The sequence below is a fragment of the Ailuropoda melanoleuca genome, chromosome 3 (assembly GCF_002007445.2).
Source record: "Ailuropoda melanoleuca isolate Jingjing chromosome 3, ASM200744v2, whole genome shotgun sequence".
In the NCBI taxonomy this organism is placed as follows: Eukaryota; Metazoa; Chordata; class Mammalia; order Carnivora; family Ursidae; genus Ailuropoda; species Ailuropoda melanoleuca.
The window spans coordinates 116,861,957-116,878,177 of record NC_048220.1 but is presented as its reverse complement, the minus strand read 5'-3'; the positions used below and the strand labels follow the sequence as shown (position 1 = coordinate 116,878,177).

Sequence of the window (16,221 nt, the reverse complement as noted above, 5' to 3'; positions counted from 1 at the left end):
ATGTCCTGCTGGATTCGAGAAAATCACCTATCATCCTGATTCTACCGACCCCCTCCTGAGGCCAGGCAGTTTGTCCAAAGGATCTTGAGAGACTGATTTCATACTTACCTTCTCTTAAACTCAAGTGTGTTGCAAGCAGAATGCAGACCCAGGGTGGGGGGGCTCTTCTGCCCCCCACACAGGCCCTCCACCACCCCAGCGCGGTGGGAAAGATGGAGGTCCCTTTTGCCCATCTGCCTCTAGAAGCATTTAAGCCAAATACAGACCCGTAGCCTGCTGTCCGCGCCAACTCGGATTCTTCCACGGCCCTCTCACGGCAGGGGGGACGGGGGTCACTTTCACAATCATCCTCGTCTGAGAAGTCCCCGCAGTCATTGTCACCATTACACAGAAGCCGCCTCTTGATGCATCTGCCTGCGATCAAAATCAAGAAAGACGCGGCGTGTCTAACACCAGATTTCCTCTCTCTTCCTGAAGTTGGCAAATGGACTTTAACAATGGGGGGAGGGAAGGGGCACACAGTTGAGCTCTTTGCACAGCATTTACAGACAGCCGTTTGACCGGCCCCTTTCGCACTTGCAAACGCCAGTGTGTGAAAGCGGGCTTCCTTCTTTTCAGTCCTGAGTGCGCACAGAAGCCCACGGTGAGCCAGGGGGACGCAAGGATTACCTGTACCGCATTTAAAGTCATTGCCACAGTCCTCCTCCACGTCTGCACAGGCCTCAGTGGGCTCGCACTGTCGTCTGTCTCCCAGAGCGTCCACGCACTTCTGCCCGTTATATTGTCCGAAGATCTCAATGCTCCTGGAGCGGAACTGCACAAAACCAGCTGGAAATATTAGAATTTCTATGGCCAAAAAGGGATAATGATCTAAAACTGCATCCACAGCATGGTAGTCCTCTAGACCCAGTTGAGTTGATGGTTTTAAGCAGTCACTAATGTTAAAGTAACACCTCGCCTCCTGGGGTTGGCCGGCTCACTGCAGAATCCGGGTCCTCACGGCACGCATTTACTACTGTGTGCCACGCTGAGATTTCCAAGCAAAGTGAGCTTCATCTACATAGATATTTATCTTTCCTTCTCAGGTTGGAGCTCAGCGGGGGGCTCCCTGCCTCCTAGTTCTTTTCCTGGAGATGCTGGCAACACAGTTTCCATTTGGGGTCATGGATGGGGAATGACAATGAACACTTACCATTTGTTTGAGGCAAGGGTCACATTCCGACCATTCGCTCCAGGAGCTCATTCTGCAGTCTATGGGTAATGGCCTTTCATTGTCTTGTGTTATCTGTGGGGCATAACTAAGAAAACAGAACACGTTAACTTCATGGCATGACATGTGTCTGTGTCCAAGGAGTCTTGCCGAGCCAGTCTGATTTAGTTACTACTTTTTTTTTTTATAATATTTTTTATGTTAGTCACCATACAGTACATCCCCAGTTTTTGATGTAGTGTTTCATGATTCATTACTTGTGTATAACACCCAGTGCACCATGCAATACGTGCCCTCCTTACTACCCATCACCAGTCTATCCCATCCCCCCACCCCCCTCCCCTCTGAAGCCCTCAGTTTGTTTCCCAGAGTCCATAGTCTCTCATGGTTCATTCCCCCTTCTGTTTACCCCCCCTTTCTTTCTTCTTCCCTTTTGTGCCTTCCAAATCAAAAGACTTATACTTTTTTTTTTTTAAAGATTTTATTTATTTATTTGAGAGCGAGAGATAGAGCACGAGCAGGGGAGAGAGGGAGAAGCAGGCTTCCCGCTGAGCAGAGACCCAGGGATCATGACCTGAGCAGACGCTTAATCGACTGAGCCACCCAGGCACCCCGCAAAGCAAAGGACTTATCCTTTAACTAGATCTCTCATTTGACATTTGATCGTATGCTGCTTTGTGTTTTCAACTGGTCTTCTTGTTGAATTCTTGTATTGCTCTGTGACTTAACTTCCAAACTAACCACAGTTAGTGATGGTGATGAGGAAAACGGGCAAATCATCCTGCTGCCTGTTTTACACTGATTCGTCTTAGATTTCCCACTACCTTATGAGCTCAGTGAGGCTAGAGACCTTGCTTCCCTTTGCATCCCCCAGAGTCTGGAAAAGCCTCCAGTTGCCTGGTTTTCTTGCAAATGTAAGCCAGCGGGCCCAGCCGCTCCTGTAGGAAGCTCCTGGGAGCCCAGCTGTCCCACCCTGCGCTGTGCATGTCCTAACTGTAAGCCTTATCATTCTGCACTCTGCTTCAGCAGTGACCCCTCACCGTTCTGCATTTTAACACCTCTACGTTGGCCCTTATAGCCTTCCCGTCCACCCCCAGACCCAAACTCAGCTGTGCTTTTCTGGCTTTGAATTTTCTTTCTTTCTCAGTTCACGATTTTGGATCTCTTACGGTTGCAACACCTCCTTGGATGATTATCTCCTTCAGTGAAAGAAAAACAAAACAAAACCAAAAGCAAAAGCCACTGAATAAGAATCCTATAAATGCTCTGGCCCGACTTCCCTAAGCTAGCACCTGTCCTTCTAGAGTGCAGCCTTATACTCCAGAGGGCTGGCCCGCCAAGGCCAAGGCCTCCAGAAAGGCTCTAGATCCCAGCTCTTCTCTGAGACCTCGACCAATCGAATATGTTCTCCATTAAAACTCCTCCTTCCTACCAGTTTCTTTCCATGTGTTGTACATTGTGTTCAAATCTTTGATACTAAATGGAAACAAGCAAATGAAGGAGCAAATAAAACCCTCTCTGTGAACTCTACATTTCCTTTCAGCTGCTCCCATTTCCCCCTGCCTTTCACAACGTCACTTCTTAAAGGAATTGTTATCAACATATTGATGTTTGTCTTTCATCAAAAAAAAAAAAAAAAAAAGCTGCATCTCCTCCTTCAGCCTGCCATGCGCCTTTAGGTACCTCTTAAATTCTGTCATCCTTCTAGCCAACTTTCTTGGAAGGGTAGTTTGCACCCTGTCTCTTACCCCTTACTCTCAATCACTGCTCAGCCCTCCTGCCCCAGGGACACTGCTCTGGCCAAAGTCAATGATGACTGCCATGTGGCTCACTTGGTCCTTTCAGTGCTTCTCTTACTCATTTCCTCGCAGAGGTCAATGCAATTGGCCATTCTTGCTGTTTAAAACACTCTCTTCCCTTGGACTGAATGACACTAAACCCCTACCCTTTCTTTTTTCTCTTCTTTCTGTTTTCTTACTCGTCCATGTAGGCTCCTCCTCCTTCTGATTTTCCTCAAGGCCCTCTCCTTGAAGCTTTTTCTTTTTTCTCTCAATACTTTCCCAGGGTTTTGGTTTCCATGCATATGTTAATGACACTCAGAAATAAGTCTGCAGTCCAGACATCTTTCCTGAATTTTAAGCTCTTGGATATAACTTCCAACTGGACGTCTGCACTTGGACTTCATTATGGTCCATTGAACTCAACGTATTCCCAAAACAAATTCATTATTTTTCCTCTCCTTTCAAAGCTGTGCCTCCCCCTGTACCTACTATCTGGGTGAACAGCATTTTCTTTTATGCAGTTGTCCTGGCCAGAGGCTTGGGTGCTGCCCGTCTTATCCTGCGTCCCTCACACTCATCGCCTGTAGCTAATCAACCATTAAAATCTGTTGTTTAGTCTCATAAATGACTCTCAAATCCATCCGTTCTTCATCTCTGCCAGACGCTTCTCTGCTCTACACTAACATTACATCTCTCCTGCATGACAATAATTTCTTGCTAATCCAGTTTCCATAAATCATACACAGGATCTTTTAAAAATGCAGATTTGATCGTACCACTCCCCTCCTGAAAATGTTTCTGTAAGCTTCCTATCCCTCTTAGGATAAAATCCGAATTTTCTAACATGGTGTGGCAGGCAGAATAATGACGCCCCAAGATATCCACATCCTAATCCCTAGATTCTGTGAATATTTTAGCTTCCATGGCAGAAAGGGTTCTGCAGATGTGATTAAGAAAGATTATTCTGTATAATCTGAGTGGACTCATTCCAAACATGTGAGCTCCTAAAAGCAGAAGAACGGTTCAGGGAGATATGAAGACAGAAGAAGAGGTAGGAGAAATTCAAAGCACAGGAAGGGACCCCCCTGGCTATTGCTCGCTGTGGAGGTGGAAGGAAGCCGTGAACCAAGGAAGGCAGGCAGCCTGCAGAAGCTTCAAGAACCAAGAAAATGGATTCTCCCCTAGAGGCTCTGGAAAGGAATGCAGCCCTAACGGCACTTTGATTTTGGTCCAGTGAGACCCCCTCAGACTTCTGACCTGTAGAACTGTAAGATAATAAATTTGTATTGTTTTAATCCACTGATTCATGGTAATTTGTCACAGTTGCAATGAGAAACTAAACATGGTCTAGAGAGCTCTATATGACCTCTCTCCTTCCTAATTTTTCAGCCTCACTTTCTCCATCAAAGCTTTAGCCACATTGAATTTGAAATTCCCAAGATAAGCTACTTTTTCTTATGTCTTCAGGCCTTTCAACCTTCTATTTCCAGTACACTACAATGATCTCATCTTGGGCATAATGGTTTTTTCCCCCCGTGAACACTTCTTAAACTCCTTGTGTAATTTATTTTTCTGTGTACACATTCTTATAGAATTTTGTTCTTCCTTATGTCATAAGCACCTTGGGAATGATATATTTAATTTAATTAATTCACTTACTCATGCATCCATTCATTAATTCATCAAATATTTATTAATTGTCTCTATCTGCTAGGCATGTGGGATATAATGGTGTGCAAAACAACAAAACAAAATAAAGCAAAAACAATGATCTGCAAACTAAAGGAGCTTATATTCTAAATAACAACATCAGTGAGCTGAGAAAATTCTAACCTGGCGCGGCTTGCATATCAACATAGTAGGTGCTCAGTAAATGTTTTCTGAACACGAATGAATAACTAAGTGCAAGAAGGGACAGGAAATTCTTGATCACGTTTTCTTCGGCAGATCTAAGTCTGTATTTCTCTAGGCTACAATTTCCTGGTGAACCACCCACATCCTACTTGTGCAAGACTTGTCTGTCAGTAAGGCAGACTTTCAGACTGGAGACATCATTTTTGTAAACCTGACTCTTGCCTACACCATCCAGAAAATCAGGGAGTCTGATAAGCTTCCATCTTTTAAAAGGACAGGTTAAACCTATATTAAACAGGCTGCCAAACTCTTTGGTGAACCTGTTTTCCCGGAAGCCTGAATATTAGTGTGTATCTGAAACTACATGGCTGAGAAATTCTCTACCAGAACTTTTCCATAGAGCTAAGATCTCCTCCGGAACTGATGGGTCTCATCAAGAGGCAACAGCAGATGCATCTTAATTATCTATAGCAGCGGGTGTCAACACATTGCATATCATAATCCTCAGATAGTAAAAAGAGGAATTTGTGAGATTGTGATCATCCCTCCAAAACAATTAAATCAGGCTTTCTGAGGATGGGCTCCAGGCGTCAGATGTTTTTATAAAGTACCCCAGGTGATTCTCATGTTCACACACTGTTGAGAAACACTGCTTGGCGGCATCTGAAGGATATTCGTGAAATCTGGAAGGGTGCAATTCAAGTAGGTTGGGGGTGCCCATTATATCAAGCCCAAACTTGAAGCTATCACTAACCTGAAAATGTCACTGAGCTGGTTTATCATTGGTTTGGGGAATTACTCTAGGCTCTATTTATTAATGTCTCTATGGATCTTTTCAATGTCTTTGTTTCTCCAATATTAGTCCTGTTGCCTTCAACTAGATTATCTGCTCCTATCCACCATTTTTGTATTTATCACTTACTCAGATAATCTGTTTGGCATTTTGTTTTAGCATCTCCCGCAAAGAGATTACTCCCTTGGTTCTAGAAACCACACCCTATACATCAGTGACATGATACTTTTATCTTTCCCACCTGCCACTGAGAGCAGCTTCAATGAAAAACTAGTTCAGAGAGAACAGTACGGACAGAAGGATCATCATGGGAGATAAAATCCACTGTAATCACTCCAGAGTGAGGAGTGCTTTGCTGGGCAAGCCTAGAACCCAGCCAGCGATGGGGGCTGATGAGAAAGTCTATTCATCTGTTTCACACACTGGGACCAGGATCCTGCTCCAAAGATATTGGCATCGCACATAGACTGTTCTCTAACATCCTTTACATAAATAATAGCACTGCATTAATTATGTACACACTGACTCCCTTCTTTCTCAGCTTCTACCTTAAGGACCGCTTTTCTTTTCTACAGGTTTGACTCCCACTCTGGATTTAGTACAGAGCTCTGCCTTTGATCGTTTATTGTCCTACAAGACCATGATTTGGATTCATCCCTGGAATGACCCCATCCCCTAAATGACCCCATAGGAAGGTCCTCTGTTCACACCCTCATCCTGGGAGTGGGACTTACAACCCTCTAGATACCAGGAGCAACGTATTTGCTGGCTTACTAGTTTTGTCATAACCAGATACCACAGACCGTGTGGCTGAAACAATAGAAATTTATCTTTTCGTAGTTCTGAAGGTTGGAAGTCTGAGATCAAGCATCGTGTCTGCTGCGTTGGTTTCTTGGGAGGCTTCTCGCCTTGGCTTGTAGATGGCCGTCTTCTCCCTGTGTCTTCCCATCATCTTTTCTCTTTACAGCTGTGTGCAAATTTGCTCTTCTTATAAGGACTTTTCTTTTAAGTCATGTTGGATCAGAGCCCACCATAATGACTCCATCTTAACTTCATTACCTCTTTAAAGACTCTACCTCCAAATACAGTCATATTCTGAGGTATTGGGGGTTAGGACTTCAACATATGAATGGAAGGGGAGGGGACACGATTCAGCCCACAGCATGCAATAAATGTTTTGTTTTTTAATTAAGCAGTTTCTTCTATTTGTCTACTAGTTTTACTAGACAATCTTCAAGTCTCATTTTCTCATTAATCTTTTATTCTACCACTGAGACAAAAATTTTGTAGGCATTATTAGTTCTCTTTAACAGATGAGAAACTCATCAGGCTCCTCTGCTAGGAGCCTGCTTCTTCCTCTCCCACTCCCCCTGCTTGTGCTCCCTCTCTTGCTGGCTGTCTCTATCTCTGTCAAATAAATAAATAAAATCTTAAAAAGAAAAAAAACAGATGAGAAACTAAAACCAGAATTACACTACTTATCCAAAGTTGGACAGTTAGTGGCAAAACTGGATTCAGAATCTATATCTCTCAACTCCTAGTTCACTGCAATGTTGCCCTGTTCCCCCGACACCAATCAAATCCTTTTTGAAATGACCTAAAAATTCATAGCTTAGTCAATACTTTTCGGATGTAACAGTCTCATGATTTTTTAGACATTTGAAAATTCAGTAAGTTAATGAATATGTTCTTTCTTTCCCCCTCCCTTTCTTTCTCCCTCCCTTTCTTTCTTTTTCTCTTTCTTTCTCTTGTTCTTTCTTTCTAATATAGCCATTCTAGGTAAAGCACAGCAGGTGGACAACTTGGTTCTTGCTTGGATCTATTTTAAGCTTAAACCTAAATGGTGTCAAATTAGGCAAAAATAAAGTGAAAAGTGTGTGAGTGTCTGGCTGTTTTCCTTTCATTGCACCAGACACCTGGTTACTTGGTAGCAAAATAAGCAAGACTCTGGGGAATTATCAGGAGGAAATAGTAGATAGATTACGCAAAAGGCATGTGTTCCTGAAATGAATGCGCTACATAAATATGAAGAAAGAAGACAAGTGATCTTGAATAGCTCCTTCTGAGCCCACTGTTCCCTCCTGGGCTCCTCTGACTCATGAGGCAGATAATGTTTTGTGGCTCAAGGACTGTGTAAGTACAATGCTTACCAACTGCTGAGTTATTAGGCCGAGTGGAGAGGTATCTGTAAAGCACTTTTTGGATTCTTAGATGAAATGTGTTTATCAAGTAAAACATATCGCTAAGTGTTTTAATCTCAGCTTGAAAGTCACTTGCCAGATCAAAGTGATGTATATCAACACGACAGGAGGTCTAACTCTGGGCCAGAAATGCATTACATGCAGGGCCATTGATGTATGCCTGCTCCCGTCTCCCGCCATGAGTTTCCAGCTTTAGTAAAAGGAAGCCTCAGGAGCAGCTCACACTCCAGGACACACTGTGGCAGACCAAGGCAAGAAAACACCTGCTGTAGGAAGGAATCTTTTTGTCAATAAATAAGACAATGTGGCTCCTTTGAGTGGAGAAATATAAGCTAACTAGCACTGCATTCTTAACCCACGGATCTGCCAGTTTGCTTAGTTCATGCAATTCATCAGGACTAGAAGATAATATAACAGCAGTGTCCAACACTCATTTTTTCAGGATCTTTCCTGATTTCCCAAGTCTTATTTAAGGGCTCCTTTCATGTGCTCCTGATGAGCCGAAATTCAATGACCTTTACGGAGGGCCTGCTCTGCGTCAGGAATGGTTCTGGTGGCTGGAGCCTACATTCTAGTGGGTGAGGTACAATAAACGAGTATCTGGCAAATATAACACGCAATATCAGTGAAGACATATGAACTGTAAAGGAAAATAAAGCAGGGTAAGAGGATAGAGAGGGCTCTAGGGCTGGGGTAGAGGAGGGAGTTTTCTTATATGGGGTAGTCAAAAAACTCTCTCAGAGGAGGTGTGGTGATGTAAAAACATGTTCACAATTTTTTTGATCTTTCTTCCCATCACAGATCAGGGCTATGTGCCCTCCATTTAAAGCCGGTAGTGTCTTTCTTAATGCCTTGATGAGTAGAATGCAGTGGAAGTGAGCCTGCATGACTTAAAGGCCGGGCTTGAGAAGGCCATGCAAGTTCTGCTGGGTTATCTCAAGGCATTTGCTCTGCAAGCCTTTCCCACCATGTATAAAACTGACTACCCTGAGTCTACCTCATGGAGGACAGAGACAAAGAGAGTGGTAGAGAGATGGATTCTCAAGGAGAATCAATTGTTCCAGCCTCTCATGGTTTGGGTCTTCCCAGCCCAATGACAGATATGTGAGTGAAGAAGCCATCATAAGAATCCCAGGCCCAGCCACCATCTTACTACATCCATGTGGGAGACCCATGGGAACCCCTTTACTGAGCCCAGGCAACCCTTGGACTCATGAACCAGTAAAATAATTGGTATTGTTTTAAGCTATTCTCTTGGGGCAGTTTGTTACATAGCAAAACATGACCTGAACAGAAGGTGAATTCAGAGAGAAGCTAAGTGAGTAACTGGAAAAGGAGTGTTTTATGCTTGGGGGTAAATAAGTGCAATGGCCCTGAGACAGTATGTCGGAGGCACAGAAGTACGGTGACAGAGCAGAGCAGAAAAAGGAGGGTGGCAGACGTGTCTGGAGAAACAGGTAGGGTGCAGCTCCTGCCTTGTAGGCTATGCTGAGGAGTTTGGATTTGATTCTGAGCTTGATGGAAATTCTTAGAGGAGTATGAGAACAGGAGTAACACCAGAGTTATGTTTTCAAGAGATTTAAAAATGTCTCTGGTTGCTCAATGGAAAACTGACTAGCAGAGTGTGGGCGAGGATGGATGCAGGCCAGAAATGAGAGCGATTTGGGCTAGAATAGTCACAGTGGAGATAGCAGGCTGTGGGCAGATTTGAGATATATTTTGAAGATAATACCAATAGATGTGCTGTTAGATTGCCTGTGGGAAGGATGCAAAGAGAGGAAACAAGTGTGATTCCCAGGTTATTCCCTGAGTAACTCAGTGAGTAGGGGGTGCAGGTTGGGTGAGGTTGGTAGAGAAATCAGGGAATATTTTGGAATGTTAAGTTTGGGATACCTGTTAGATTTTTTAAGAGCTGCTGACTTAAGTAATTAGACTTTGTGTTCAGAGAAGCGGGGTGCACCATAGATGTAAATTTGAGAGTTGTCAGAATGTAAGTGCTACGTCACTCCACAAGGCTGGATGTGAGTGCGTATGTCTGGAGTAGGGGTGAGGATGAGCCAACATTTAACAGAAATGTGACAACATGTCTGTAGGCTGATGGGAAAAATTCCGTACAAAGGGAGCTATTGATGATGCAGGAGAGTGGGGGCGGAGTTACAGGAGCAAAGTCCTTGCAGAAGCCAGAATGGATGAAGCCAGCGCCCAAGTGCAATGGTGAAAGTCACAGGAGCGTATCTCCCCCAGTGTCACAGGCTTCCCTCACAGGCCTTGGCTGAGTTTCAGTCGCTGTGTATTTGTTTATACTCCTTAGTAGACTGTAAGCCCAGTGAGGGCAGAGACCCCTTGTAACTCGGTCAGTATCACACTGCAGTTCCTGATGTAATATCTGGCCAGTGTTGCAAACTCAACGAATATTTGCTGTGCTACCTGGATGAGTAAACAAATGACCATCCTTGTCCAATAGTAGTTGATGAATAAATATCTGTTAATTTGTATTGAATATGAATATTAAAAACATAGGTGTATACAACCAAAGAAGGAGGGAAAACTGACATTTTGGATATCTTCAATTTAATAATTAAGCCTCGCTTTTCCGTTCACAGATGTTTGGGTACTCTTCCAGACTGTTGAGATAAAATTTAACTCCGATAAATGGAATGATAATTGCTAACATTTGGGAGTGCTTAGCTTATGTCAGGAATTCTTCGAAGCCTTTATTCTTATTACCGCACTTAATTTTTACATCAGCCCTATGAGATCCCTATTATTAGTATTATCACACTTCAAAGATAATGAACTGAGCCACAGAGATGGTGAGTAATTTTCCTCAGGTTACACAGCTGAGGGCACTTGGCCGGCAGGGCGGGATTCAAACGCAGGCAGTTTCTCTCCAAGGGCCACCTACCCAGCCACTCTCAGGACTTCTAACTCCCAGGTTAGTGCTCTTTCTTAACTATTTGAATAATGAAGACTAAGATAAATATGGAAATTATATCTACACCAGAAACACCACCTACATAATCAAAAGATGAATGACAGATTGGGGGAGATATTTGTAATTCATACCAGAGACGACGGATTAGTTTACAGTGGTCATAGAAATCCACAAGAGAAAGACAAGAAGCTCAATGGGAGAAAGAGTAAAGGACATGGAGAGTCACAAAGGAAAACATACACATGGCCCTTAAACAGATAAAAAGATACACAATGTTATTGTGGAAATCATTTCATAATGTATAAAAACATTGAATCATCATGATTTAAACGTGAAACTAATAGGATAGTGTATATGAATTATACCTCAATTTAAAAAATAATAAAAAGGGAGAGGGAAATTAAAACTATTTCAGAATACCATTTTGTTTTTTAATGTATGAGACTGGCAAATATCGAAATGTTGGCCGAGGGCTGTTGGCGAGGCTGTGGGTCAATAAGCACTCTCATACTCTGCTGGGGAAAGTGGAGAGTAATACAAACCTCCCAGGGCCACGGGGCAATTTTAGCAAAGTGACAAAGGTGATTTCCTTTTGACTCTTTTACATCACTTCTGGGAATTCCTCAGTTATAACTATCCACTTGCAACATGACATAGGACTAAAAATATCCATTGCAACATTGTTTATAGTACAAAAGATTGGAAACAACCTAAGTGTTCATCAAAGATGGATTATCTGGACTGCATATCCACACAGTGGGAAATTAATCATTTGTAAGGAGAATTGGGAAGTTCCTTTTAAATTGATACGGCAAGGTTTCCAGGATAGATTGTAAAGGAAAAAAGAAAAAGCAAAGTACAAGATAGTATGTAAAAGAAAAGGGAAGAATGAGATTACGTATGCCTCTATGCTTTAATCTGCACTAAAACATTCTGGAAGGATGCACAGAAAGCTAATGAAAGTAGCTGCCCATGAGAATAGGGTAGGGCAGGAGGGGGTAGGATTCTAAGCACTTCACATGTAAGAACATAAATCTCATGAGAAGTTATGGTTAGGGAAATCAGGACTTCTCAATGTATACCTTGTTATGTTTTTTTGATCTTTGAACCATGTAAATATGTCGTTATTTACAAATTAAAAATAAAATATAATGGTAGCTGTGTCCATGGAGCCCTCAAAGGTGGCCCGTCACAGTGCTAAGGACAGGGCATGAATTAGCTGGAATTTCACATAGCAAGTCACAGTTTTATTCCCACTTTGCAGGTGAGGAACAGATTTAGAGAAATTAAGGACTTTGCCAAGGTCACATAGCTAGTAAACTATGGACCTTGCAATCAAACTCAGGCCACCCGCTTCCAGGACCTGTGTTAAGATCTATGAGTCTGCCAGCACACGGTTTGTAACAATTCTATTCTACTTTGAGAAACCTAAGAGAGGATGCCCCGTTCATGACCTGTTCTCATGGGCACTCTTACGTTGGCAAGCAAACGATTCTTGATCTAGCCCCACAATTCACCGGTAGCAATAGCTCGCGGTCACTTGGCTTCAGGTGAAGTATGTGCAGCCGGGTGATATCCCCTGAAGCCCAGCTCTAACTCTGTCCCTTCCTTTCCTCAACCAGAAAGCATACTGAAGTAATAGCGAGTTATTGTTTTAAAGAATATTCACATATACTGAGTTTCGTGCCTGGCACAGTTGCTGTAAGTACAATATACGTATAATAATGTAACTATCACAGAGACTCCTATTACATAGGTGCTATTCTTGTCACTACTATGGGGTGAATTGTGTTCCCCGACCCCATCCCCCTGCCCAGAAAGTTGAAGTTCTAATCCCTGTACCTCAGAATGTGATCTTATTTGGAAAGAGGGTCTTTACAGAGGAAATCAAGATAAAGTGAATTATTTAGGGTTGGCCTTAATCCAATATGATTGGTGTCCTTATAAAAGGAGAACATTTAGACCCTGACAGACGTCCACAGAGGAAAGATGATTGAAGATAGCCCTGTGGTGACAGAGGCAGGTGCTAGAATAAGGTAGCTGTGACCAAGGATGTCAAAGATTGCCCACCGGCAGCAGAAACTAAGAAGAATCCTATCCAGGCTCTCAGAGGGATCACGGCCCTGCGGACACCTTGATTTCAGACTTCCAGCCTCCAGAATTGTGAGGCAGTAGATTTCTGTTGTTTGAAGCCGCCTGGTTTGTGGTACTGGGAAGTGAATACAACTGCCATCCTACAGAGGGAACCAAGGTACAGAAAGGTTGAGTAAGCTGCCCAAACTTACATGGTTTGTTCCTTAGCAATGGCGCCTGGGGCTGAGTTCAGGAAGCCTCCCTCCAGAGGAGTGCTCCATTCTGACCGAATCTGTATTTAAAACAATACTTGCAAACTCCAGTTCTCTGGCCAAACTATGTGTCTCACTCCACGACGGATCTGAACACTCTGTTTTGACCTCAACCCTCCATCAAGGGGCAGAGCACGGAGTGTTCGAGTGGGTCACCCTAACAAACTCCTAAGGGCCCTGGCCGTGAGGGCGCTCGAAGCCAAATCCGGCTCAGCGGTGCAGCTGCTCAGAGCTGGGGGGCTGGCCAAGGGGGCTGTGAGGTCCTCCCTGACACAGCTGAGTGCGGCCAGGACCCAGGGGCACGAACTTCAAAGTGGTTGCAGCCTTCCCCGCCGCCTCTCATTTTGGATCAGCAGGAGGCTCAATCCAGGAATGCGGGTTGTTTAAATTATTTTTTTAACTTAAGAAAGGGTCAGGCTAAGTACTAGAAGGCTAAAGCAACTTTTAGTAACTGCCTTCCCAAATCCCCTTTGTCCCCGATGCCTGGTTTTCCGAATGCAACAGGGCTTTTTAGCTCAGGAGGGGGGGTAGGGGCAGAGAAGTGATGGCACGAAGGAAGGGGGCAGAAAGGTGTGGTAGACATCGAGGCAGAATGAGGGAGAGAGTAATCTTTCTTTTAAACGTTTCAGATGTGAGAGACTGATATACTCAGGCTTATCAATCACACTCTAGTGCAAAACAGCTTTGTTTCAGAATTCCGATTATTGAAAGACTATCTCGGCCTTCACATTTGAACGCCTTGTTTAAAAGAAATTGCTGGAAATGGCAACAGGTGTCCTTAGAGACTCTCAAAGAGACACCCCCCGCACTTTTCCTCACCCTTTTTCAAAGTTTTAACTTTGGGGCTATCTATCTCAATGTGGGCTGACATTTTTTACCTACTTTACTGCTAAGAAGTAGACCTTGAAAGATCAAAGCCTGCAGTGAAATTCCAGAGACAAATGGAAAAGCAACTCACCTAGGAGTGGGCCCAGCGGTCAGGACACTTATTTCTAAAATGCATAGTGCAAAGGCAAACCACTGGCCCGCAGACATCTGCTCAGGTGGGGCGGCTCTGTGTGGAATGGCCAGACAGGTCCCGCAAGGCATTTATCTGCAAAGGGCCGGAGAACTGGCGGGACAATTATTGCTTGTTTTTGGTTGGGATTTTTGTCAAACTGGGCTTCCTGGGAGCCAAAGTCCAATCCGAGGAGAGTCATGTTGTAATTCTTGGTATGTTTTCTCATATTGACGAGTGAATTCCAACAATCAGCCCATGAGTGCTGAATTGACTAAGATTAGTGAGAGTGTTGAAAACAAACAAAAACCAAAAAAACCAAAACAAAACTCTAGTGTTTCTCACCTGGGGAGACTCTGGGAGGAAGGATGAGAGGGTGTGCTATTTGGGGAAAAATGTGTCTGTGGATGATTCTCAGAGAGGCATAAATTGGTAAAAGAAATTAGTCAAAGAACTAATGACTGGAACAGGAGGCAGGGACCAGGGACCCATATGGCGATCTGAGGCTGAGCCGTGTGGGTGATCGCCACAGGGGTGCCTCGGAGTGCAAAATGCAGTTACAAAGCTGGATTTCTTTATAGACATGGTGGATCCTTCTGAAAAATCCAGGTAAACTCCCTAAGGCACGCACAGTATCCCGCGAGAGGATATGTTTTCCTTATCTCAGAAATGCACTTGTCAGCAAGATAGATCGGAGATGGAGCAGTTTGCTCCCATCCATCCTAGAGGACCCCCTTCCCTTCATATTTTCACTTTCCCTGGGACTTGTGGAAAGGGTAAGTTGTTTTCTTTTTCTTTCTTTCTTTCTTTCTTTCTTTCTTTCTTTCTTTCTTTCTTTCTTTCTTTCTTTCTTTCTTTCTAGATTTTATTTATTTATTTGACAGAGAGAGACAGCCAGTGCGAGAGGGAACACAAGCAGGGGAGTGGGAGAGAAAGAAGCAGGCTCCCAGGGGAGCAGGGAGCCTGATGCGGGGCTTGATCCCAGGACCCTGGGATCAGGCCCTGAGCTGAAGGCAGACACTTAATGACTGAGACACCCAGGTGCCCCAAGGGTAAGGCGTTTTCAAAGTGCCAGAGAATGTGGATGTCAGAGCTGCTCTTAAAACACTGCTTTTAAGGTAGAATGATCAGGACCTGCGCAAAGCCATTGATGCCTCCTCCCCTCCAAAGAATTCTAATTTAATTGATCTAGGATGGGACCCTGCATCAGTATTTTTTTAAAGCTTGCTGGATCATTCAAATGTGTGGCCAGGGTTGGTATTTAGAATGACCAGCTTGAGAAACAGTATTTCGCTACGTTTCTGAAAAAATGTTTGCTGACACAGGACTTAAGGGGCCTTCATCAATACTTATTAATTACAAAGAGGCAATTTTCAAACATTAGCACATAGGCAGTCTGATAAAACAGAGGGTGGGGTTGAAGGATACCAGACAGTTACTTTTTCCAGCACTGCCTTGCCTTTCCACTAATGGTCCTACTCAGAGTAGAAGTTATTTATTCTTCTCAGGCTTTCTTGCCTCCCTTTCCTTTTCATGTGGAGAGTTTGGGGTCTCTCATGGGGCTAATTTCATCAGCTCCTGAGCTCGTCATCAACCTGCAGACTGTGCAGAATTGCCAAGTAATGAGGTGATTCGAATGTGGGCAGCAACACTCGTCCTTACGCCAGTGATGAAATTGATGCCCAAAGACACTTCTTTCGAGTCTTAGCTAATGACGAGTGGGCAGCACCCAGATATGGTAGGAATCTGTCCAGTCTGATGTAGCAAGGCTGAAGACTCTTACGTGGCTCCCAGGACCTGCCAGGATACTAATCAGAAAGAAGGATTTGGAAGCAGGCAAGATAAGATGGTGTTTTATGCTAATTAGACTTAATGCTCATTGGTTAGACTTTGCAATACTTGACTTGATAATTAGACATGAATGGAGATTAAAAATCACCTCTGTCCTAGGATACTGACTGAGCTGTCCCCCGCCCCCGCCCCCGCCCCCACATGGAAGAGGGAAGGAGAATTTCACAGCTGGCTGGTTGAATGCTGAATTGCTCTGTAGAAGTTCTATTCATTTTATCCCCATGGTTCAGGCTAAATGTAACGTAGCAAAGGAA

General features: G+C 43.8%; 1 protein-coding gene and 1 long non-coding RNA gene across 7 annotated transcripts in view; one reads left to right on the top strand and one right to left on the bottom strand.

The window, feature by feature from the left end:
• The window catches only part of C9 (complement C9), a 53,399-nt gene extending 39,164 nt beyond the window's left edge, over window positions 1-14,235 (bottom strand). For both annotated transcript variants that reach the window (XM_002914666.4, XM_019794586.2), the window contains exons 1-4: window positions 14,078-14,235; window positions 1,193-1,298; window positions 670-814; window positions 267-414 (exon numbers count right to left, since the gene is read on the bottom strand). In XM_002914666.4, coding sequence (XP_002914712.2) covers window positions 267-414; window positions 670-814; window positions 1,193-1,298; window positions 14,078-14,208 — 530 coding nt within the window. In that variant the 5' untranslated portion in view covers window positions 14,209-14,235. The remainder of the gene's footprint in view (window positions 1-266; window positions 415-669; window positions 815-1,192; window positions 1,299-14,077) is intronic.
• The window catches only part of LOC105235545, a 204,137-nt gene that overhangs the window by 74,926 nt on the left and 112,990 nt on the right, over window positions 1-16,221 (top strand). The window lies entirely within an intron of this gene.